This window comes from Pseudorca crassidens, chromosome 12 (genome assembly GCF_039906515.1).
Source record: "Pseudorca crassidens isolate mPseCra1 chromosome 12, mPseCra1.hap1, whole genome shotgun sequence".
In the NCBI taxonomy this organism is placed as follows: Eukaryota; Metazoa; Chordata; class Mammalia; order Artiodactyla; family Delphinidae; genus Pseudorca; species Pseudorca crassidens.
The window spans coordinates 84,136,754-84,160,852 of NC_090307.1; the positions used below are offsets into that span (position 1 = coordinate 84,136,754).

General features: G+C 44.8%; 1 protein-coding gene across 18 annotated transcripts in view; it reads right to left on the reverse strand.

Moving 5' to 3' along the window:
- KDM2B (lysine demethylase 2B) overlaps positions 1 to 24,099 on the reverse strand; it is a 122,267-nt gene that overhangs the window by 31,830 nt on the left and 66,338 nt on the right. For all 18 annotated transcript variants that reach the window (XM_067700917.1, XM_067700925.1, XM_067700922.1 and 15 more), the window contains one exon: positions 19,356 to 19,442. In XM_067700917.1, the coding sequence (XP_067557018.1) occupies positions 19,356 to 19,442 (87 nt within the window). The remainder of the gene's footprint in view (positions 1 to 19,355; positions 19,443 to 24,099) is intronic.

The window sequence follows — 24,099 nt, forward strand, 5'->3', positions numbered from 1 at the left end:
GTGGTCCTGCGGGGCGTCTCGCAGGAGCCCCGGGGTGCACGGTCATGGGGAGTGGCCCTGCACGAGACACCAGGCACGGGTCCCTGTGCCCCCCAGCAGCGGGCACACGGGCTCTCGGGTTTGCACAAGCTCTGGGACCAGGACCTGGTATGCCTGCGAACCCGGGAGTCCCGTAGCCCCTGCAGGCCCGCTGGCCCGGGTACAGTCTGGGGAGCCAGTTCCCCAGGACGCCGGCAGTTGTGTTGGGCTGGTCCCCTAACGTTGCCCTCTTCTACCCTCAGGTTTGCCTTTTCAGGTCGCGAGGGAATCAGCGTAAAACGTGGGGTGGTACAGACAGGAGTTCCAATCGAGCTGCCTGCCTTGGAGGCTGCCAGACAGAACACCATGAATGCACTCTTCCCTGAGGTGGGCGCCCCACTCTCTTGGACAGGAACCCCCGCTTCCTGAGGTGCCCAGGGGTCGATCTCGGAAGGGGTGAGGGCAGGCCAGAACCCAGTCTACCAGAAGACTGGCAAGTGCCTGAAGCTGGCCCAGAAGGTGTGGGTTTCTAAATTCTTAAACTGGAAACATTCCTAATGCTTACTCCTAAAGCAGCCCACCCTTGCAGAAAACTCTTAACTGGAAAAAAAAAAAAGTCTAGGGGGCACTTATGCCAGCAGCCCTTACTCTGAAGGAGGAGCTCAGTGACCATTAGGTAGAGTGATCAATGCTGTTATAAGCATCAAAACCACAGGTAAACTCAAGCTAAGGAGCAGAGCGACTTAGCTAGGTAGCTGGCATACTCATCATCTAACTAGGAACGTCCAAGGTGACACTAAACATGCATACATGCACCAGTTTCTTCATCTGTAAAATGGGAAGGTTTGCCCAACCAAAGGATCAGAGGCTTTCCCAAGAAAAAGCTCATTAGCTGTGAAATCTGGTGACCAATTGTGCAGTGTCGTCCAACTGTTAGTCATGCCCAGGCCACTGGCCATGAAATCCACTCTGAGAACAGAAGGGACCCATAGGCAGGTCATGGCCTGGGCTTTCAAGGAAGGCAGAATGTGTAGTGGACATAAAACTCAGAAGGCTTCTAGCAGGGAGTCTACAGGAGTGAATAAATAGGGATGTCAGTTTTACTGAGTGGATCTAAAGTCCCTCTGAAATGTATACACCCACTACGGGGAAAAAATCCCAGCAGACCTGCTCTTTACCTGTTCTGAGTTTCCTTTCTCCCTTCTTACATTTTTCACAATTCACTCAAGGTTAACAAAAACTTGTGGTTTTGAAAAGAATACACCCCCCTCCATCTCAGTCCACCCCCCAAAGTCTCAGCCTTTATAAAACTACCTTGTCTGGACTGAAGTCTGTATCTGATGTATCCCGTGACCTCTTAGGGGCCACTCCACCCAGAAGGAAGTCCCTTAAAGAAAGAGAGGCTGAAAAAAATGCTAATCATGCTTTCGCTTCACTGTAATTGGTCAAAACTGCAAGGGTACAGAGATACACAAATATCATAATACCTCAAGAGAGGTATGGAAACAGGACTTTTTCTCAAAGGTCTTTCTCATTCCGTATCAGGAGTGCAAGAATATTTAGACTTGTCTTTGGGCTGATTTCTTCTGAGAATTCTCAAAGGCTCACTTCTGTATTTAAGGAATTAAAAAGTTCTCATTTATGATAGTTCAAAGAAGAGAAAGGGAAAGTGTTGATAAACAGAAGCTGCAGCTAACACAAAACTTCCTTCCGTCACATCATTTCTGAGCTAGAAGGGGCCTCACCAGACCCTCTCACTTTACAGGTCAGGAAACTGAGGCTCAAAGAAAATTAGGAGGTAGCTCTGAAGCCCAGGGTTCCTTACATAACACCATCCAGAGACCCCCTCCAGGGGTCCGGACAATAACAGCAGCTAATGTTTACTAAGCATGATTGAAGGGCTAGACCCCATGTTAAGTGTGGTGTAGATACATCTCATTTATTCTTTTACACAACCCCGTGAGGAGTGTTCCATTCTTCACCCATTTTACATATGAGGAAACTGAGGCACATCGCTGCTAGGAAGTGAAAGGACCTGGATCTGAACCCATAAGCAGCTGGAGTCTGCAGCCTGGGCTGTTAATCACATCGCACCAATGCCTCGTGCCAGAGACTGGAGGAGGATGCCAAGTGAAACCAGTGTAATCATCCAAGTGAAATACTCAGACTTACACAGAAAATTAACTGTCCCTTACTAAATTTTGCAAATTCTGTGTTCTTAGTTCAGATATTTCAGGACGGGTAGGCATGGTTTTGGTAACCAGTCTGCTGTCTGATGGATCTGTGGGGGCTGATGGGGAAGGAGGTGGGTCCTCTCCAGACTCTAACAAGGCTCCTGCCAGCAGTCACCATTCTAACATCTTTAAAGAAATTCCTTTTCTGACACTTGCAAAGGGCCTCTTAACATCTCTACTTCCTCGATCAAGCTTCCTTTAGCTAACTGGTACACACAACTATCCAACGTTTGTTTTGTATTAATAGTGTGCTGGACTGTATATAAAATACATTATGCCAGCATTTGCACAGTAGAACTGCTACCTTAAAATTTAGCATTTATATTGTGCCTTAGGCTCGTGCTTTCTCCCTTCTGACCTCCTTTTCAAGTGACCCTAAGAACTGAATGGTCTCCCAGCTCCACTTAGCCAAGGCTTACATTCTTAGAAAGAGTTCCCCAAAGCTGATGCCACCAGGGCACTGGTGCTTGTCCTGAACCAGGAGGATCCAGAAGTCTCATCAAATGGTGAGGAAATAAAACAAAAACAGATGGAAGCCAAGTCAGCCTCGGTCACAGCCATCACCCATTTCCCTGCTTTCTCTCTGAGTGTCATCTAATGTTCTGGTCTGCCTATCAGATCATGACACCGGGAGTGATCCCAGTCTGCCCAGAGATTTTGCCCAGACTTAGCCACCAAAGGGCACTGCAGGCTGTCCCAGGGCAGGGACAGGTAGTGACCTAAGGTAAAAGGAAGAGGGCAGCCATCCCCTCCAGTCCTCTCCATCCCCACATCCAGGAACAGGAATGCAAAGGGACAGACTGGATAAGTGCCCCCTGGAAATCTGGGATCCATAGGGGAGGGTTTCCCTGGCACGTGGCCCTTTTCCTTGTGCCCATGTCACAAAGGGCATGGCTAAAGCTTGGGAACATTATTTTCCAGAGGATCAGGTCAGGGAAAGAGAATGAATTCTCTGTGTCCAGACCAGTAACTGGCTGGCACGCTCCTGAACCAAGGGACACCATTTGTAAACGTGTCCCTAAGGAAGGAACAGAAATGATACAAAGGGTTGCTTCCTAATACACGTAATAATGTATGTTTAACAAGCAATAGAGAATGCATGCTTCAGCTATTTTACCATTTGTCTGTTCTTCAATAGGTTTTTCCCCATTAACAGCACAAGGACAAGGTCTTTTGCAGAGTTATTTTTCTAATAAAACATAAATAAGAGAAATTTTTGCATCGTGTCACACAGCAATTTAGAACTAATTCCAGGGTTGCCTGGATAAAACTATGGTTCAAAGAGTGACCGTATGACAGACCAAGGGCTACAGTGATTTCTCTTAAGTAAATTACTAATGTTATTTAATTGCTTTTTATTTTCCCCCTGAAGAATCATTCCACAAGCATTTAAAACCCACATATATCTGTCACATGGGTCCTTTAAAGAGACCAAGCTTTCCATTAAATAAGGTTCCTCTCCTAATACTGTCTCCTTAAATTACCAAGATCAACCAATGAATATTTACGTTCCCTGGAAGATTTGTGACTGTGCGCAGGATTTTTTTTAATTAGCTAATTTAACAGGTGACTGGCATAGATCTGAGAAATGCTTCCCGCCATCCACTCCATTTCCAACTCAATCACTGACCTTAGAAAGTTACTTCCCTTCTCCATTCATTTCCCTACAAAAATCCAGGCTAAGGCTGAGCCCTCAGACAATTCAGACAAGATTAATGGATGCACTTTACAATCCCACCCCCCACCCCCAGAAAATAGGGGCTAAAAATACATAAAATGCCAGTATAATTCGGGCCTACAACCAGGACTTTTGTAATTTAAAAATATTTCTCTTAACAAGACCAACTCTCCCCCTTGGTTTCCTTCCTTACCAGAGCACCCAAAAGACCAAATCCAAAGCTTACTCAAAATGGGATGATAAAGCATACAGTAAAGAGGCGAAAGAGGATTAAAGTTAGCAGCTCTGTTCACAATGATCAAATGGTGGAAACAAATCAAATTCTGTGCATTGATGAATAGGTAAACAAAATATGGTTTCTATCCATAAAATGGAATATTATTCAGCCATAAAAAGGAATGGAGTGCTGACACAAGCTACAATGTGATGAATCTTGAAAACATGATGCTAAGTGGAACAAGCCAGACACAAAAGGCCATATACTGTATAATTACCTTTATATAAAATATCCAGAATAGACAAATCCATAGGGACAGAAAGCTGATTAGTGGTTGCCAGGGGCTGGGTGGGGGGAGGGGGAATGGGGAGTGACCCCTAATGGGAATGGGGTTTCTTTTGGGAGTGATAAAAATATCTTGGAATTTAGAAAGAGGTGATGCTTGCACAACATTCTGAATATACTAAATATCACTGAATTCATACTTCAAAATGGTTAGTTTTATGCTAGGTGAATTTTACTTCAATTTTTAAAAAGTGTGTATGTGTGTGTGTATATATACACATATATATACTTTTTTTTTTTCTTTTCATCAGTCATCCTTTAAGAGTGATCTTAGTTCCTATTCCTAAAAGGTAACCTGGTTAGGAAATGTAGCCCCTAAGTCCTGGAGCAGGTTGAAATTAACCAAACCAAAGTGATAGTTGAATCACCTCTTAAATGAGCTGCTAACAGTCACTGTGGGGATCTGATGGGCTCTGACTGCACTTGAAAGCCTTTCACTTAGGGACACCTGACAAATGCAAATACACACAGGTTGGTATGGTCAGCAGTAGGGATGGGGGGAACAGACACACACACACTCATACACACTTTGGCTGTTCCCAAGGAACTCTCTTCATTTACATTCTTGCTTTCCTTTAAAAATGGCTCATCTCCAGCAGGCCAATTTGCCTCTAAAAGCCCCCTGGGTCTATGAAAATTCACGAGTTTACCATGACACTCAAAATAGAAGAAGTCTGACAAAACTCATCTGTCACCATTTTAAGCAGCCATTATACCAACTCCTTAGTTTGAAAATTGGTATTTAAAGGGAAAGAATTAAGCCTGTGTGCTGCCTTATCAGGAGGAACTGTATTTAAGGGTAGCTCCAATTGATGAGGGAAAGCTCTACAGAAAAAACTTCAAAGCTTCATTTTCTTCTTCTTCTTCTTCTTCTTTTTTTTTTTTTGCCTGTGGGATCTTAGTTCCCCCACCAGGGATTGAACCCGCGCACCCTGCAATAGAAGTGGGGAGTCTTAACCAATGGACCGCCAGGGAAGTCCCAAAGCTTCATTTTCATCTCCTGATAAAATTATTCATACAGGAAAGAATGATAACTGGTATTGAAACTGAATGGTAGAGGGAAGCACAGGCGCCACGTATTCCCTTCCAGATTATGCTCTGGAGGAAAAGAGGGATGAACATAACTGAATAATGGGGGAATAATCAGACCACCATCACCTTAATCCATGATATTTAACTTCAATCTAACCAAGCCTTTAGACCTAGTTTCCAATTTACAGAAATTACAAGAGACAGCGAAAAAGCTAAATGACACCACAAGAAAGCAATCAGACAAATGCATAAAGTGAGATATTCTTCAGGACATGGTTCCATCTTCCCTACCAATCAATATCCTGAAAAGGTCAAGATTAAAAGAGAGAATGAAGAACCTGGATTGGATCCTGGTTGGGACAAAGTAGCTGTAAAAGATAATTTATATGACCCAGCATTAGGAGGAATTGTCAGTTTTGCTAGGTGTAATAATGTTATTTCAGGTATGGAGAAAAATATTCTTCTTTTTCTGAGATGCAAACCTAAGCATTTAGGGGTGGAATTGTCATGACGTCTGTAATTCTCTAAAGAATACTTCAGCATAAAAAATTAAGTTAGTTAAAAAGAAATAACATACCCATTAGGATGGCTATGATCAGAAAACAAACAAACAAAAAAAAAACAGAAAATAACAATAGCAAGCATGTGGAGAAACTGGAACCCTTGTGTATTATTGATGGGAATATAAATTGATACAGCCGCTGTGGAAAACAGTATGGCAGCTCCTCAAATAATTAAACATATAATTATTCTATGATTCCAGCAATTTCATTTCTGGGTATGTACCCAAAAGAATTGAAAATGAGGACTTGAAAAGAGTTTTATACACCCATGTTCACAGCAGCATTATTTATAATAGCCAAAGGTGGAAGCAACCGAAGTGTCCAATGACAGATGAATGGTTAAATAAAATGTGGTGTATACATACAATGGAATACCATTCAGCTTTAAAAAGGAAGGAGAGGTTTTCCTGGTGACGCAGTGGTGGAGAATCTGCCTCCTAATGCAGGGGACACGGGTTCGAGCCCTGGTCTGGGAGGATCCCACATGCCGTGGAGCAACTGGGCCCGTGAGCCACAGCTACTGAGCCTGCGCGTCTGGAGCCTGTGCTCCGCAACAAGAGAGGCCGCGATAGTGAGAGGCCCGCGCACCGTGATGAAGAGTGGCCCCTGCTTGCCACAACTAGAGAACGCCCTCGCACAGAAACGAAGACCCAACACAGCAAAAATAAATTAATTAATTAATAAACTCCTACCCCCAACATCTTCTTTAAAAAAAAAAAAAAGTAAAAAGGAAGGAGATTCTGGCGCAAGCTACAATATGGATGAACCTTGAGGACATTATATTAAGTGAAATGAGCCAGTCACAAAAAGACAAATACTGTATGATCCCACTTATATGAGGTACCTAGAAGAGTCAAATTCACAGAGACAAACAGTAGAATAGAAGTTACCAGGGGCTGGAAAAAGGGGGAATGGGGAGTTAGTGTTTAAGGGATTAAGAGTTCCAGTTTCAGATGATGAAAAAGTTCTGGAGACTGATGGTGGTGATGGTTGTACAACAATGTGAATGTACTCAATGCCACTGAATGGTTAAAATAGTCAATTTTATGTTATATATCTTTCCCCACAATTTAAAAAGATGTGATAAAAGATAAAATAAAAAGATGGACCTAGGCTTCCCTGGTGGCGCAGTGGTTGAGAGTCCGCCTGCCGATGCAGGGGACACGGGTTCCGGGAAGATCCCACGTGCCGCGGAGCGGCTGGGCCCGTGAGCCATGGCCACTGAGCCTGCGTGTCCGGAGCCTGTGCTCCGCAGCGGGAGAGGCCACAACAGTGAGAGGCCCGCGTACGGGGTGGTGGTGGGAGGGGGGGAATGGACCTAAAGATTACCATACTAAGTGAAGTAAGTCAAACAGAAAGACAAATATCACATGATATCACTTATATGTGGAATCTAAAAAATGATACAAATGAACTTATTTACAAAACAGAAACAGACTCACAGACATAGATAACAAACTTATGTTTACCAAAGGGGAAAGGAGGGTGGAGAGATAAATTAGGAGAGGAGTTTGGGATAAGCAGATACAAACTACTATATATAAACAAAAAGCAAGGTCCTATTGTATAGCACAGAGAACTATATTCAATATCTTATAATAACCTATAATGGGAAAGAATCTGAAAATTATATAATATTTATATATATAAAACTGAATCCCTTTGCTGCACAACAGAAACTAACACAACACTGTAAATCAACTATACTGCCATTTAAATAAATAAATAAATAACAAATAATAAAGAAATCAAAGAAACAACACCCTCCCGCAGAAGAATCAATCAATTGGGAACATTCAAATCAACAAGCTTCCTCAGGGCAGTCCCCAACCCAGCCCCTCCTGCCATCTTGTACCATAAACATTAACTAGGAGAGAAATGAATCTAAATAACAACAACAACAAAATCAATCTTATAAGTGAGACTATCTCTTCACTCCTGCAAAGTGCTTTGCTGTTTAGTCCTTTACATTCATTGGTGGAGAAGTTCAGTGGTTTAGAGCAGGTTTTACTATTGCTTTCACTTCCCATCTACTTTCTTTGCGTATAAAGTTCCCCTTGTCCCAATAAATATACTTCCCCTTCCCACCTTTGCAAACAAGAATCAAACTTAAATAATGCAAACGTTTCACCTGTGTTCACATAATTGTGCCCCTTTTTTCTCTAGATCACCCAAATATGGGAAGCAGCAGATTATCTCACAGCATCATTTGGTTGCACACATATCCACTGTCCTAACAAAGCCAAATTAGAGAGGCAGGGTAGTGAGTGTGGCGGGGAGAACATGACAACTTATTCCCAATGTCAATGATCAAGTATTCTCCTTTAAAATAGGAAATATACAATGGCATTTGACAAAAAGAAAATTTTGAAGGATAGACCATTGTTCCAGAAATATAACCATGATAATGGCAAGCAATCACTTACAGTGCCTGCTTGGCTTTCTAATTACTGCACCAAAGGCAGGAGCCCTCAATATCTCAACTGCTTTCCAAAAATTTGTCTTTGGCATTATTAACACAGACAGCCGAGCAGGTTATCAGACTAAGAAAGAAATCCTGGGCTGCAGACTTTAATTACAGGTTATTTCAGCTGAACACTGTCTTAAAGTTCCAATAAAGTGGTTCTAAAATGATACAGATGATGGCTGAAAAATTCCAGGTGAGAGATAAGATCTTTTTAAGTCAGGAGGATAAAGGGAGATGCCTAAGTGTGAGGGACAAAAGGGTCCAGGGACTACCAAGAGCCCTTCTTAGTTCTCTTCTATTTACCGTTCTTTTAACAGTTGGCTGGGACTGGGACACACAAATTAAAGTAAGGAGAGAAACTTATTCTCACCAACGAGATGACTCAGAGGCATTTGCAGAGCAGGTGAAAGAGGACAAACAGAATGAACTGATGAATACAACTTCATCTTTTAGAAGCTCTGGGGAAACTTTGCTATCAAGTTCATTCATTCAATAAACATTTTCTGGGAGCAATCTTGCATGACAGGATACAAAAATGGACAAAGAAAAAATTAATAAGATGAGCTGCCGTCTCAAGAAGATAACGGAAGCTTAACACAGATATGCAACAAAATGCAGAGTAGAATGTGGATGTCCAGCAGAGGGAGAAATGGGGTAAGTCTATCTACCAGTCAGGATCTTGACAGGAAATGGATGGCATCCTGGCACCCTCACACCAGGTCATGGAGGGGAGTTTAACAGAGGCTCAATTTGCAGAGTACAAGTGGGGTTAACGGAAGCCAGCAAGGCATGGTGATGCATCCCAAGCCTAAGGACAGTGATGAGCCATTACCTCCCTCTGTTACCAGAAATTCAGAGAGAAAAGCTGGAGAAGGACAAGAAATAGGAGCCGTGGTCCCCAATGGAAGGAGACAGCCAACCTGCAATGATCCCATAGGGAGAAAGCTGGGGGAATAAATACCCCAGCCTCTCTCTCCTCCTGTCTTCCCATCTCCTGCTAGTACCTCCCTCCCTAGGCTGAGCCCAACCAAAAGCCAGAGATGCAAGGAACCTCTTTGATGCAGCCCACACAGAAGGCTTGAGGAGGCTGGAGAGAATCTGGAGGCACAGCTAGAAGAGATCCAGCTCAGGAGGCTTCCTGGCAAAGAAGGAACTAGGTTGGGCCTCGAGACGGAGAGAATTCATATGTGGCAAAATAAGATGGGCATTCCCAGAAGGAGAACAGTATAAGCTAAGGCCAAGACTGTCAAGAAGATGGAAAATATGGAGTAATTCAGTTCCCCTGCAATGTAGAGAAGAGAAGCCAGCACGAGATTCTAAAGCAGAGCAACAACTGGGGTCATGGGACCTCAAGGCCAGGGTAAGTATTTGGGAGATGACTTTAAAGAAGATGGAGGGACTTCCCTGGTGGCGCAGCAGTTAAGAATCCGCCTGACAATGCAGTGTACAAGCGTTTGTGCCCTGGTCCAGGAAGATCCCACATGTTGCAGAGCAACTAAGCCCGTGCACCACAACTACTGAGCCCACGTGCTGCAACTACTGAAGCCCACGCATCTAGAGCCCGTGCTCCGCAACAAGAGAAGCCACCGCAAAGAGATGCCCACGCACCACAACGAAGAGCAGCCCCCGCTCGCTGCAACTAGAGAAAGCCCGTGCACAGCAATGAAGACCCAACCCAGCCAAAAATAAAAATAAATAATTTTTTTAAAAAATAAAGAAGATGGAGAGTCACTGAAGGTGTGACAAGTTTATAGGCTGAATTGTGTCTGCCCCAAAATTCACATGAAGTCCTACCCCCCCCAACACCTCGGAACGTGACCATATTTAGACACAGGGTCTTTTTTTTTTTTTTTTTTTGCATTGGGTCTTCGTTGCTGCGCGCAGGCTTTCTCTAGTTGCGGCGAGCGGGAGCTACTCTTCAGTGCATTGCATGGGTTTCACACTGCAATGGCTTCTCTGGTTGCGGAGCATGGGCTCCAGGCACCTAGGGTTCAGTAGTTGTGGCGCTCAGGCTCAGTAGTTGTGGCGCACGGGCTTAGTTGCTCCACAGCATGTGGGATCTTCCTGGACCAGGGCTCGAACCCGTGTCTCCTGCATTGGCAGGTGGATTTCTAACCACTGCACCACTAAGGAAGCCCCTACACACAGGGTCTTTACAGAGATGATCAAGTCAAAATGACGTCATTAGGGCCCTAATCCAATATGACTGGTGTCCTTATAAAAAGAGGAAATTTGGACACAGGCACATACAGAAGGAAGACAATGCAAAGACACAGGGAGAAGACGGTTAAGACTCTATCTACAAAAAGCCATCAGAGGACTTCCCTGGTGGTGCAGTGGTTAAGAATCTGCCTGCCAACACAGGGGACACGGGTTCGAGCCCTGGTCCGGGAAGATCCCACATGCCACGGAGCAACTAAGCCCATGTGCCACAACTACTGAGCCCGCGTGCCACAACTACTGAGCCCATGTGCCACAACTACTGAAGCCCACGCACTTAGAGTCCATGTTCCGCAACAAGAAAAGCCACCGCAATGAGAAGCCCTCGCACCACAACAAAGAGTAGCCCCAGCTCACCACAACTAGAGAAATCCTGCGCACAGCAACAAAGACCCAATGCAGCCAAAAATAAATAAATGAATTTATTTTAAAAAAAGCCATCAGGGAGGGTTACTGTTCTCTCCTGCCTGGATCTCATGTGTGGTGACTCTACAAACTTCCACTTTCTGGCTTCAGTTCACACCACTGAAAAAAGGGGGGCCCTGATGGGATCCTTGTCATATGGTTCAGACACTAAGGATTTTGGAATCCAAGCTCAAATAACTGGTCAGACCTGGGTCTCAGCTTGTAAGAAACCGTGGCATCCCTTGACCGCCAACAATCTTCTTTCAATGGGATTTTTCTGTTGCTGATGTTGGAGAGAACATTACCCAGAATTGAGCAGACCATCTTTTGTGGGTATTCTTTGATCAGGGGTTTCTGCTGCCTACACTCCTGGGAAACTGCCAGCTTCCAAACTCCACAAATGACTTAGCTGTCACTTCAGGAAGCCCTGGGGATTCCAGACAGGGTCCCAGACTGTTGTCTGCTTCCCTCACTACACCCTCCCCGCTGTCCACTCTCTGCTATCCTGGCCCTGTGGTCCCTGCTGTCGGCCTCCCCCAACCTGTTGAGCATCTCCTGTTCCCGTTCTCCCACCAGCCTCTCACGAGGCCTCTTTCAGCACATTCTAAGACAACAGTTACCCTCCCGCTCACAGGCCTAGGACTTCTCCCTCGGATAGAGTGTGGAGGACCTAAAGGAGAAACACTTTCTTAAACCAGCCCCATCACAGGAAACGCCAGCTGTGACTACTTCCGTGAAATTAAGCCATTCAGGAGGCCCTTACTTGAGATTCAGTGTTTGTCCCAGCCAATAATAATTTAGGGATAGGAAATGACTCTAAACCAATCACCTCCTTCTGATCCATCTCCTCCTTCAGTGTCTTCTATTTCTGCCTTCTGGGTGAGCAGATTCAGGATTAGTGTTACTTATAAACCATAATTATGAAAAAGTATAATTGCTATCACTGACTGATAGGCTACTATAGAGGTATTTTACAGAGCCTCTCACAGCGAACTTGTAAGAAAGGCACTATCGGCCCTTTTTACAGATGAATAAACTAAGCCTCAGACTTGCCCACGACCACACAACTAGTAAGTGGCCGAGCCAAGAGTCAATCTCCAGGTGCATCTGACCCCAGAGTTCACCCTAGTTGTGCATGAGAATTACCTGTAAAGCATTTAGAAAGTGCAGATTCCCAGGTCCCACCCACCCCTACTGAATCAGAGTGTCTCAGTAGGGCCCAGGAAACTGTATTAAAAAAAAAAAACAGGGGCTTCCCTGGTGGCGCAGTGGTTGAGAGTCCGCCTGCCGATGCAGGGGACACGGGTTCGTGCCCTGGTCCGGGAAGATCCCACATGCCGCGGAGCGGCTGGGCCCGTGAGCCATGGCCACTGAGCCTGAGCGTCCGGAGGCTGTGCTCTGCAACGGGAGATGCCACAACAGTGAGAGGCCCGCATACCGCAAAAAAAAAAAAAAAAAAAAAACCAGAAACATTCCCCAGGTGAAGCAGATGCCACCATCCTGAGGACTGGTCCTCGCTAGGCCACACTGCCTTTCTAGAAAATTATCTGGCCTTGAGGAGGCAACTATAAATGGCAGTCATCCTCCCTCCTCAACTGTACATCATCAGCTGAATTACTCGGGGGAGACAGGAGCTGGGAGCAGGGCAGAGTGGGAACAGGAAGTACATGGGGGCCTCTTTTACAGACTTATGTGCCTGTCCTTCAGGGAAAGGCTGTGTGTCACTCCCAGGGGACCCCAGACTTCTCAGGCCTCCCAGATCTGAATGACCAAGTGTGGAGGAAGGGGAAGAGAAACAAAGCAGAACTGAGGGTGACACAGACATCAGGTGTGTGTGTGTGACTTCCTCCTGTGGTTCCTGTGACGTCCCCGTGAGGGAGCTGATCCACTAACTGCTGAAGAGGGCTGTCCCCATGTCCCCGTCAGGGTTCTTACTGGTATACTCTCCAGCCTCTCCGCTCTTCCACTCAGGAAAAACTGCCAATAATTGAAATTCAAGAGGCAGCCTGGTTTGGCCACTAGAGATTAAGAAGCAAATGCATCAACATGCTCGCTTTCCAGGAAAGCTTCATCTCACCTCCTTCCTCGGTTCCCTTCTCTGGGAACCAACCCACAAGCTGGCTGAGTACAAGCGTCTGGCTGGTGGGCAGAAGGTCAACTTGCTAATAAGGCTGAGGTCAGAAGTCAGGCCTCAAAGAAGTTCAGTTCCCTCAGCTTGGTTCTAAGGTCACAGACAGGCCCCCAAATCCTACCACTTGGTCATAAAAGGAAGGGGCCAGAGTACAGACGGATCAAAACAAATCCATCACTACTGGGGAAAACGGCCAATCAGGGGAACTGTGACAGAGGGTGATTCAGTGGCATCTTTGATTTGAAAGACACCACATCAGAAATGACCTCACGGCACCTAATCAGTTCCAGAAGGGGACTTTCTTCTCCGGGAGGCAAGGTGGGAGATCAAAGCATTTCTTGCTAATCATCATTTAGCATTAATTGCTTAAGTAACCTGAGCCAGACCCAGTACCGATCCCGACTTTGCATCCTGACAGCCTCAATGAGCACCCTTGATCTTTCAACCCAACCTGCATCAAATTGGGAGGAAGCCGACTGCAAACCTGGGAATCAAGAGACCCCGGGCGGCCCAGGCAGTCAGTCGTTTACTTACTTCTTCCCTTCCTGTTAACTTTTTAACCCCACCAGCCAGGAAATGCATAAATATAGCAGCCAGCCTCCCCTCCCCCTGCCCTCCACCACGTTTCATTGAGTTCCTCAGGCGCAGGGACACATCTGGGGATGAACACCTTAGATTCACAAGCTGTGTGGCCCCAGGCTTACCAGCCTACCTCTCTGAGTCCCCAGTTTCAGCTGTATCATGAAGACAATCCTAACCCCCTCCCAGCCTCGATGTAAGAATTAAATAAAATCTAAAAACTGTTGCATACATTTAGAAGGAATACCCAGGGGGGTTTTGGTTATACTGGCAATAATTTATTTCTAGAGCTGAGTCGGGGCAGGGGGGAGTCATGGTATTCATTATTATGTTATTTATTCCTTTTTGTATAATTTATAATACATGTTATGGGCTTAAATTGTGTCCTCCCAAAATCCATATGTTGAAGTCTGAACCCCCAGCACCTCAGAATGTGACTGTATTTGGAGACAGGTCTTTAATGAGGTAACTAAGTTAAAATGGGGTCGTTAGGGTGAGCCCAAATTCAGTATGACTGGTGTCCTTATAAGAAGGGAAGATTAGGACACACACAAAGGGAAGACCGTGTGAAGACACAGAGACAACAGCCATCTACAAGCCAAGGAAAGAGTCCTCAGAAGAAATACATCCTGCCGGGCTTCCCTGGTGGCGCAGTGGTTAAGAATCTGCCTGCCAATTCAGGGGACATGGGTTCGAGCTCTGGTCCGGGAAGATACCACATGCCACAGAGCAACTAAGCCCATGTGCCACAACTACGGAGCCTGAGCTCTAGAGCCCACAAGCCACAACTACTGAGCCCACGTGCCACAACTACTGAGCCCACGTGCCACAACTACTGAAGCCCATGTGTCTAGAGCCCATGCTCCTCAACAAGAGAAGCCACCACAATGAGAAGCCTGCACACCGCAACGAAGAGTAGCCTCAGCTCGCCACAACTAGAGAAAGCCCATGCACAGCAACGAAGACCCAACACAGCCATAAATAAATAAATAAATAATTTTTTTAAAAAAAGACTCTTCAGCTCTATGAAAGAAAAAAAGAAAGAAGGAAGGGAGGTAGGGAGGAAGGGAGGGAGGGAGGGAGGCAGGAAAGGAAGGAAGGAAGGAAGGAAGGAAGGAAGGAAGGAAGGAAGGAAGGAAGGAAGAAATACATCCTGCCAACTAACACCGTGATCTCAGACTTTTGGCCTCCAGACCGGTGAGAAAATTAATATTCTGTCATTTAAGCCACTCAGTCTGAGATACGTTGTCACAGCGGCCCTTGCAAACTCATACAATAAACTTCAAATAATTTATAGAAAACTAACTAAATTAAAAAGAAAATGATTGTGCTTGCATGGCTCTAATCAAAAAGACAGATAGGGCTTCCCTGGTGGCGCAGTGGTTGAGAATCTGCCTGCTAATGCAGGAGACACAGGTTCAAGCCCTGGTCTAGGAGGATCCCGCATGCCCCGGAGCGGCTGGGCCTGTGAGCCACAAGTACTGAGCCTGCACGTCTGGAGCCTGTGCTCCCCAGCGAGAGAGGCCGCAATAGTGAAGAGTAGCCCCCACTTGCCACAACTGGAGAAAGCCCTCGCACAGAAACAAAGACCCAACACAGCAAAAATAAATTAATTAGTAATTTTAAAAAAAAGAATAAGGTATTTGAATGCAGGGAATGTGCTTTTGAAAAAAAAAAGAAAGACAGATAATAGGTGTTGGCAAAGATGTGGAGAAGTCTGGAACTCTTATAATTGCTGGGAGAAATAGAAAATGCTGCAGCCACTTTGAGAAACAGGCAGTTCCTCAAAAACTTCACTGTAGAGCTACCATCTGACTAGTCAATTCTATGCCTAGGTTTCTACCCAAGAGAAGTGAAAACATATGTTCACATAAAAACCTGTACATGAATGTTCATAGCATCATCAATCACAATAGCCAAAAGGTAGAAACAGCCCAAATGCCCATTGACAGATGAAAGACTAAACAGACTGTGGTGTATCCATACAGTGGAATATTATTCAACCCTATAAAGGCATGAAATACTGAAAGATATATAACTTGGATGAACCTTGAAAACGTTCTTCTAAGTGAAAGAAGTCAGTCACAAAAGGCCACATACTGTACAATTCTATTTATATGAAATGTCCAGAATAGGCAAATCCATGGAGACAAAGTTTCCAGCAGCTGGGGGAGGCGCGGCTTGGGGGAGTGGGAACTGACCGCTAATGGGGCTTCTTTTAAGGGGGTATGAAAACGTTCCAAAATTAGACTGTGGTGTCGGTTGCACAACTCTCAATATTTTCAACATACTAAAAACATTTCATTGTACACTTTAAGTGGGAGAACTGTAAGGTATGTGAGTTCTATTTGTTTCATTATAAGGTGTCTAAAAAAAAAGCCTGGCACCCCACAAGCACTGTTAAACGTCAAAGGCTCTTACTTCTCCCTCCCCCACTCTCTCCCAGCCAGCCTAAGGCCTCCAATTTCTCCCACCAGTGTTGATACCATCCACGCCCAACTTATGTACAGACCAGTGCTTATAAACCAGTCCTCCAAGGGAATCTTAAATAAGGGCTACTCCCACCAGAAGCCAGCTTCCTGTTTCCAGGCCTTGGGAGGAGAAGGGGCAGAGCTTTCTTTTTTTAAAAAAAATGCCTAGAAGCCCCTGAGGAGTGGGCTAAGTGACTCCAGACAGGGCACATTTGTGGTCCTGAAGTGATTTCCCCCAGAGGCTGGTTTGGACCCCTCCATTAATTCTGAGACTACAGTGAGTAGTGGCAAGTGTGTTTCTTTAAAAGCCCATGCTCTCAGATGTAGAGAACAAACGTATGGACACCAAGTGGGGAAAGTGGCGGGGGGGAAGGGTAGGGGGATGAACTGGGACACTGGGATTGACATGTATATACTAATATGTATAAAATGGATAACTAAGAAGAACCTGCTGTATAAAAAAATAAATAAAATTTAAATTAAAAAAAAAAAAGCCAAGCCCATGCCCTCTATAAACCCTAATCCGTCCTGTGGAGCAATTCCTCAGCTAGGAGGGAAGCAGGCGGTAGCAAGGCAAAGCCACCGTTTCCTCTGCAGGTTCAAAGCAGCCATGGGACCTGGCTGGGCTATTTCAAGTTGCTGTGTCTGCAAGCATGGTTTGTGGTCTGATAAATGACATTTATTTATGGCCCATGTAGGGGAAAGTCAACTCTAGAACCCCACTCAACATCCACAGATTGGGGAGCTAAAGGCAGATGTGCAGGCAACTCCTTTTCATTCCTATGGCCACCTCAGTTCCCACTAAGCTTCAAAGAGAATTAGAATTCAATACCCACAAGTGCTTTCCCCATTAACAATCCCACATTTAGGAATATACCCTAATGGGAGTTCCCTGGCGGTCCAGTGGTTAGAACTCGGTGCTGTCACTGCCGTGGCCCCGGGTTCAATCCCTTGTCAGAGAACTAAGATCCCACAAGCCGCACAGCGTGGCCAAGAAAAAGAATATACCCTAAGAAGATAATCAAACAAAAGTGAAATGAATAACCCAGAACACCACTGTCCTATAGAAATATAATGTGAGCCACATATGTACTTTAAAATTTTTTTGAAGCCACATTTTACTAGGTAAAAAGAAACAGGTGAAGTGAATATTAATAATCCATTTTGTTTAATATATCCAAAATTTGATCATTTCAACTAGGGTTGCCAGATTTAGCAAATAAAAATACAGCATGCCCCATTACATTTCAGATAAAGAACAAAAACTCTTTTTAGCATAAGTATATCACGTGCACTATATGGGATATACTTATAGTAAAAAAAGGTATCTGCTGTTTATCTGAAATTCAAATTAATTAATAAATTTATTTATTATTTATTTATTTTATGCCTGTGTTGGGTCTTTGTTGCCGCGCGGGGGCTTTCTCTAGTTACAGCGAGTGGGGGCTACTCTTCGTTGCAGTGCGCAGACTTCTCACTGTCGTGGCTTCTCTTGTTGCAGAGCACAGGCTCTAGGCAAACGGACTTCAGTAGTTGTGGCACGTGGGTTCAGTAGTTGTGGCTCGTGGGCTCTAGAGCGCAGACTCAGTAGTTGTGGTGCACGAGTTTAGTTGCTCTGCAGCATGTGGGATCTTCCCGGACCAGGGCTCAAACCGTGTCCCCTGCATTGGCAGGCGGATTCTTAACCATTGCAAGACCAGGGAAGCCCTGAAATTCAAATTTAAATGGGCTTCCTTTTCAAATCTGGCAACCCTAATTTCAACAGGCAATCAATATAAAAAATAAATTAAATTGGTATTGTGCACTGTTCTTTTTTGTACTAAGTCTTTGAAATCTATTGTGTATATTATACTGACAGCACCTCTCAATTTGGGCTTGCCTTATTTCAAGTGCTCAATAGCAACATATGACTAGTGGCTACCCTTTTGGACAGTAGAGATCTAGAAAGTTCCTCTCAGTGTTTTTTATAATAGTAAAAAAATCAGAAATTAGCAAAATACCCATCAACAGGAAGGCTGCTTAGGTTACAACTGACACTTAGAGCACTTACCATGAATCAGCCCTTGTCCTACGGACTCTGCATGCCTTATCTTGTTTAGTCCTCACAATGACCATTTGAAGTACGTACTGGTATAACCCCTTTTTACAAATGAGGAAAGTAAGGTTCTGGGAGCTTATATAACTTGCTCAAGAAAGTGGTGCAGCCGAAGTAGGGCACTGGTTGAAAGTTTGGTCTCTGCTGTTAGACTGACCTTTGCATCCTTGGCTCTGCCAAGTAACCTAACAAGTAACTTCGTCTTTTTAAGCTTCAGTTTCCTCATCTGTAAAAGAAATCACAAGTGTCTATCCCACAGGATTGCTGGAGTCTAAATAAGACAGGGGATGCAGAGCACTAAGCAAGGCAACCTGCCCCTGGTAAGTTCTCAGTAACGTCACTACTATTCTTCCCAGCATCTTTGTCCTTTCCTGTTTGATCAAATTTTTCATGGTGAGCATCAACCCTGTTTTCTTTTTTTGGCCACACTGCAAGGCATGTGGGATTTTAGTTCCCCTACCAGGGATCGAACCCGTGCCCCCTGCAGTGGAAGCGCGGAGTCCTAACCACTGGACCGCCAGGGAATTCCCCAGCATCAACCCATTTAGAAAGAGAAAAAAACTACTTTCAGAAGAGGAGAAAACAGCCCAAAAAGCAGCTAGAGGTCAAGGGAAGGAAATATAGAAGAAAGGAGGGGAGGAAAGGAAGAAAGGTGAGGCATCACTTCCCCAGTTTTCTGAGTGACCACCAGGGGGCAGTGCCTGCAGTTTCCACAGCTAGGGAAAATGATCCGTTTTAAAAAAAAAAAGTTGCAATGAACAACTCATCAACACCATTCATCTTAAATGGGGTGCCCTCTCCCAGGAATTTCCCCTGAAAGGCTGCCAACATTCATCTTACAGGAGATGTGAAAAAGCAGTGGATTTATGGTCTCCCAGCTGTGAGCGATCTGTGTCTTACCTTTGGAGTCTTCTTTGGCCAAGTGACTACGGGAACCCCAGTGATGGCCAGACTGGGGTCGTCATCCGCGTGCTCCTTCAGGACATTCTGTGGTGAAACAAAGCAGCCATATTAGCCTAGGGTAGAGGGGATGTCTCTGAAGGGGGCTGAAGGCTGCACCTTACCCAGCAGAGTCTCTGCAGAGTCACTGCCTGTCCCCCCAACTCCACCAATACCCACACACTCAATAGAAACCAAGCAGCCAGGCTTCCCCAGCATCCACAAAACACAGAACATCCCCTTCTCCAAAAAAATTTTTAAAAGCAAATCACATACCTCCCTATGACTTGCATGAATGTATCACTCACTGATCATACTTTTGACACCAAACATTGGTCCAGAGCTCCAGGGACTCTCATGGACCCAACCTCATTTAATCCTTACCAAGTCCTCTCGGAAGGGGCTGGGCAGTGACCCAACTGATCCTCTAATGTACACAATTCAGCTACGTACTCAGAGAAACAAAAGCAACCACGAGGTCTCACCCATGAGCCCTGCCTCTGGTTTTCCATCAGTCGGCAAGCCATGTGTATTCTCATCCTGGTGTGTAAAGACATGTCATTGTTTTTTGTATCAAGGGCCCTAAACACAAGTAGATACTCAATCTGCTCTGACTAAGCTTGGAGTCTGCTAGCCATGTGCTGGCAGAAAAATGGGCTGTGATGGACATACTGCCAGACTGTGTGAGGGTCTCCCACACAGGCACTTGGTGTTCACTCCTTTGTGGGTGGTTTCAAGGTTTTTCAGGGTAATCCTGACTCTACCAGATTTTGGCCTTGTGTGCTGCTAACTTTAGAATCTCATCAAGGTGTAAGATGTCACTCCACTGAATCATCCCTAACTTATTGGTGAGGCAACCAAGGTTCAGAAATGCTCAAAGGACTTTGATGCCGCCCCAGACCAGGAGGACAGAGCCCCTGAACCCTGCTCTCTGGCACCAGACTACCTGCCGCATGACCATGTCACACATGGGTTTTTTGGCTGCACCCACAGCATGCCATAAAAAGGTGTTTAGGGATGGACACAGATGTGTTACTGGCCTATTCGTTACTGGCCTACCTCGACCATTAATTTTTGGATTGTACAAAACATTCCTGCAGAGACATTTAAGAACAGAGTAAGTTGCACAGTAGCACTTAACAGGAAGAGCAGAAGAGCTCAGAAGATAAAGGTAGGTGAAGATGATTTTAACTCACTTTCCCAAATCTTCACCAGAAAGAATCTAACTCACTTCTAACTTATCTACTTATTTTCCTACTTTTATGATCATCATTTGGTTGCCCGATTTTTCAAAATGTTGGGACTTCCCTGGCGGTCCAGTGGTTAAGACTCCACACATCCACTGCAGGTGGCACGGGCTTGATCCCTGGTCAGGGAACTAAGATCCCACAAGCTGTGCGGCAGCAAAAAATAAATAAATACGTAAAAATAAAAAGTAAAATAAATAATTTTTTAAAATAAATAAATAAAATTTTTTAAAACGTGCCTATTACCTCAAACCCACCTGAACAACTCCTTCCTCTCCCCACAGAAGGGGGCCAACAACACCGTGGTCAACAGTTTGGCCTCTGGGGGTGCCTGGGTTCAATTCTCAGCATGTACAACCTTCTCCAAGTCCCAGAGTCAATGTCAATGATTTATAAATGCTATCTATAAAATGTCTTGGCTCACTGCCATATCCCCAGCTTCCCACAATGACTAACCTACAGTAAGTCTCCAGTAAATAACTTAAATAAATAAATAAATAAAGCCACAAATCCCCGAAGAGGGACTCTACAAAATGCCTAACCCGTACACCTTATCTGTCCAGGGAGACAAAAACAAGCAAACTCTGAGAAATAAATAAATAAATAAATTTATATATATATATATAAAAAGTAATAAATGCATGCTATTATCATAGGATGTTAATAACAGGGGAAACTGAGTGTGGGGGTTATGTGGAAACTCTGTACTATCTGTAGAATTTTTCTGAAAATATAAAACTGTTTTAAAACATAAAGTCTATTAATAAAAAATAATTTTTAAAATGCCTATCAGACAGTAGAAACAGCTACAATAAAGGAAAACAGGATTGTTAGGTTGCCAATTTTTCTAACACCTATGCAGCATATTTTAAAAGAAATACAGGGCTTCCCTGGTGGCACAGTGGTTGAGAGTCCACCTGCTGATGCAGGGGACGCGGGTTCCTGCCCCGGTCCGGGAGGATCCCACGTGCCGCGGAGCGGCTGGGGCCGTGAGCCATGGCCGCTGAGCCTGCGCGTCCGGAGCCTATGCTCCGCAACGAAAGAGGCCACGACAGTGAGAGGTCCGCGTACCGCAAAAAAAAAAAAAGAAATACAACAGAAAGGAAACAAGTATACAGACAAAATGCAACTCAGGTGTGGAATTCACATGGAGTGTATGAGGCAACCAAAGGCTGGGAGCATTGGCAACGATCGCTCCCTGGATCGTGCCTGGAGGAAGAAATATTTCATCACTGACATTGTTTAGAATTGCCAGTTCCTGATGATGACAAAATCAAACCAACTTTTTATCAGCTTTGTTCTTTCATTATTGTTTTCACATGCACTGCGGACATTGTACCTCTCACAACTTGCACTTGAGTGGGTCATTCCCACGGCCCTCTACCCACCTGGTCACCACTCGGGGTAGGTGAGACTAGCCAGGTGAGGGGTAACTGTCGCAGGCACATGTTCTGTTGAATGAACGTATGAGAGTAAGAAGTGCTGAGTGCTTGCTTTGTGGCCGGTACCGTACTAAATATTTCATATCTACGCTCTCACCCAATCCTCCTGACCACCCTGTGGGATGAACTATCATCATTTCCACAGTGCAGATGAGAAAAGCAGGGCTTAAGGGATGAAGGGAATTGTCCAAGACCACTCCGCCAGTAAGGGGTGAAGACTCTTCAACGACTGCATCATTCGGCCCATCTCTGAAAAAGGGAAGGGAGCCGTGTTCATATCAACACTGTTCACAGCAGCAAAACAGGGCACTTCCCTGGTGGTCCGGCGGTTAAGATTTCACCTTCCAGTGCAGGGGGTGTGGGTCCGATCCCTGGTTAAGGAGCTAAGATCCCGCATGCCTCATGGCCAAAAGACCAAAACATAAAACAGAAGCAATAATGTAACAAGTTCAATAAAGACATTAAAAATGGTCCACATCAAAAAAAATTAAAAGAAAAACAAAAACCAGCCAAACGGTAGAAACAACTCAAGTGTCCACCGATGGATGAATGGATAAATAATATGTATAATATACATACCATGGAATATTATTTAGCCTGAAAAAGGAAGGAAATTCTGTCACATGCTATAACGTGGATAAACCTAGAGGACATTACGCTCAGGGAAATAAGCCTGACACAAAAGGACAAGTACCATATGATTCCACTTATATGAGGTCCCTAAAGCAGTATATTCATACAAGCGGAAAGTAGAAGGGTGCCTGCTGGGCTGGAGGAGGGGAGAAATGGGGAGTTATTATTTAATGGATATAGAGGGGCTTTTCTTGTTTGTGTTTTTACTTTTTTATTTTATTTTTTTTCTGAATACAGAGTTTTAGTTTGGGAAGATGAAAAAGTTCTGGAGATGGATGGTGATGGTTCTACAACAATGTAAATGTACTTAATGACACTGAACTAAACACTTAAAGGTGGTTAAAATGATAAATTTTATGTTATGTATATCTTACCACAATTTTTAAAAAGGGGAGAAAGGAGTGGGGCAAGGCAGTCCCTCCCTAAGGAATGGATTCAGAGGTTCCAGAAAGTACAGATTGGGGACATACTATCTCACTAGTTAAACTTCTGCTGTTTTGCCTGGGACAACACTAGTTCTAGACTCAGAAGATCTGGGTTCAGGTTCTACAACTTACAACCGGCGTCACCTCGGGTAAGCCACAGCTTCCTATTGTGTGTCCTGGGAGCAGAACAGTGACATCTACACCTTGATTGTAGGCTATGAAGCTGGATGTGATTTTATGACCATTCTTAGGAACATTTGTTGAGTGCTTGCTCTAGACATTAAAATAATCCTATCTGTGGGGTAGGGCTGATTCTCCCCATTTCACAAAAGCAGAAAGTAAAATTCAGAGAGGTTCAGTGATATAGTCCAAGGTCACACAGCTGAGAGGTGGGTGAAAACTGGCATTGACCTGGTCCATCTGACAACGAACCTAACCAGTAACACTGAGTGATAAAGCCTCAGGAAACCATGTCAGCAATGTCTCCAACTGATCCCTACCCCACTATTAAAAAGATACCTAGGAGACTTCCCAGGTGGTCCAGTGGTAAAGAATTCGCCTTCCTTGGGCTTCCCTGGTGGCACAGTGGTTAAGAATCTGCCTGCCAGTGCAGGGGACACGGTCCGAGCCCTGGTCCAGGAAGATCCCACATGCCATGGAGCAACTAAGCCCACGCACCACAACTACTGAGCCTGCGCTCTAGAGCCCGCGTGCCACAACTACTGAGCCCGTGTGCCACAAGTACTGAAGCCCGAGTGCCTAGAGCCCGTGCTCTGCAACAAGAGAAGCCACCGCAATGAGAAGCTCGCGCACCGCATCAAAGAGTAGCCCCCGTTCGCTGCAACTAGAGAAAGCCCCCACGCCCAGCGAAGACCCAACACAATCAAAAATAAATAAATAAAATAAATTTATTTAAAAAAAAAAAAAAAAAAAAAAAAAGAATCTGGCTTCCAGTGCA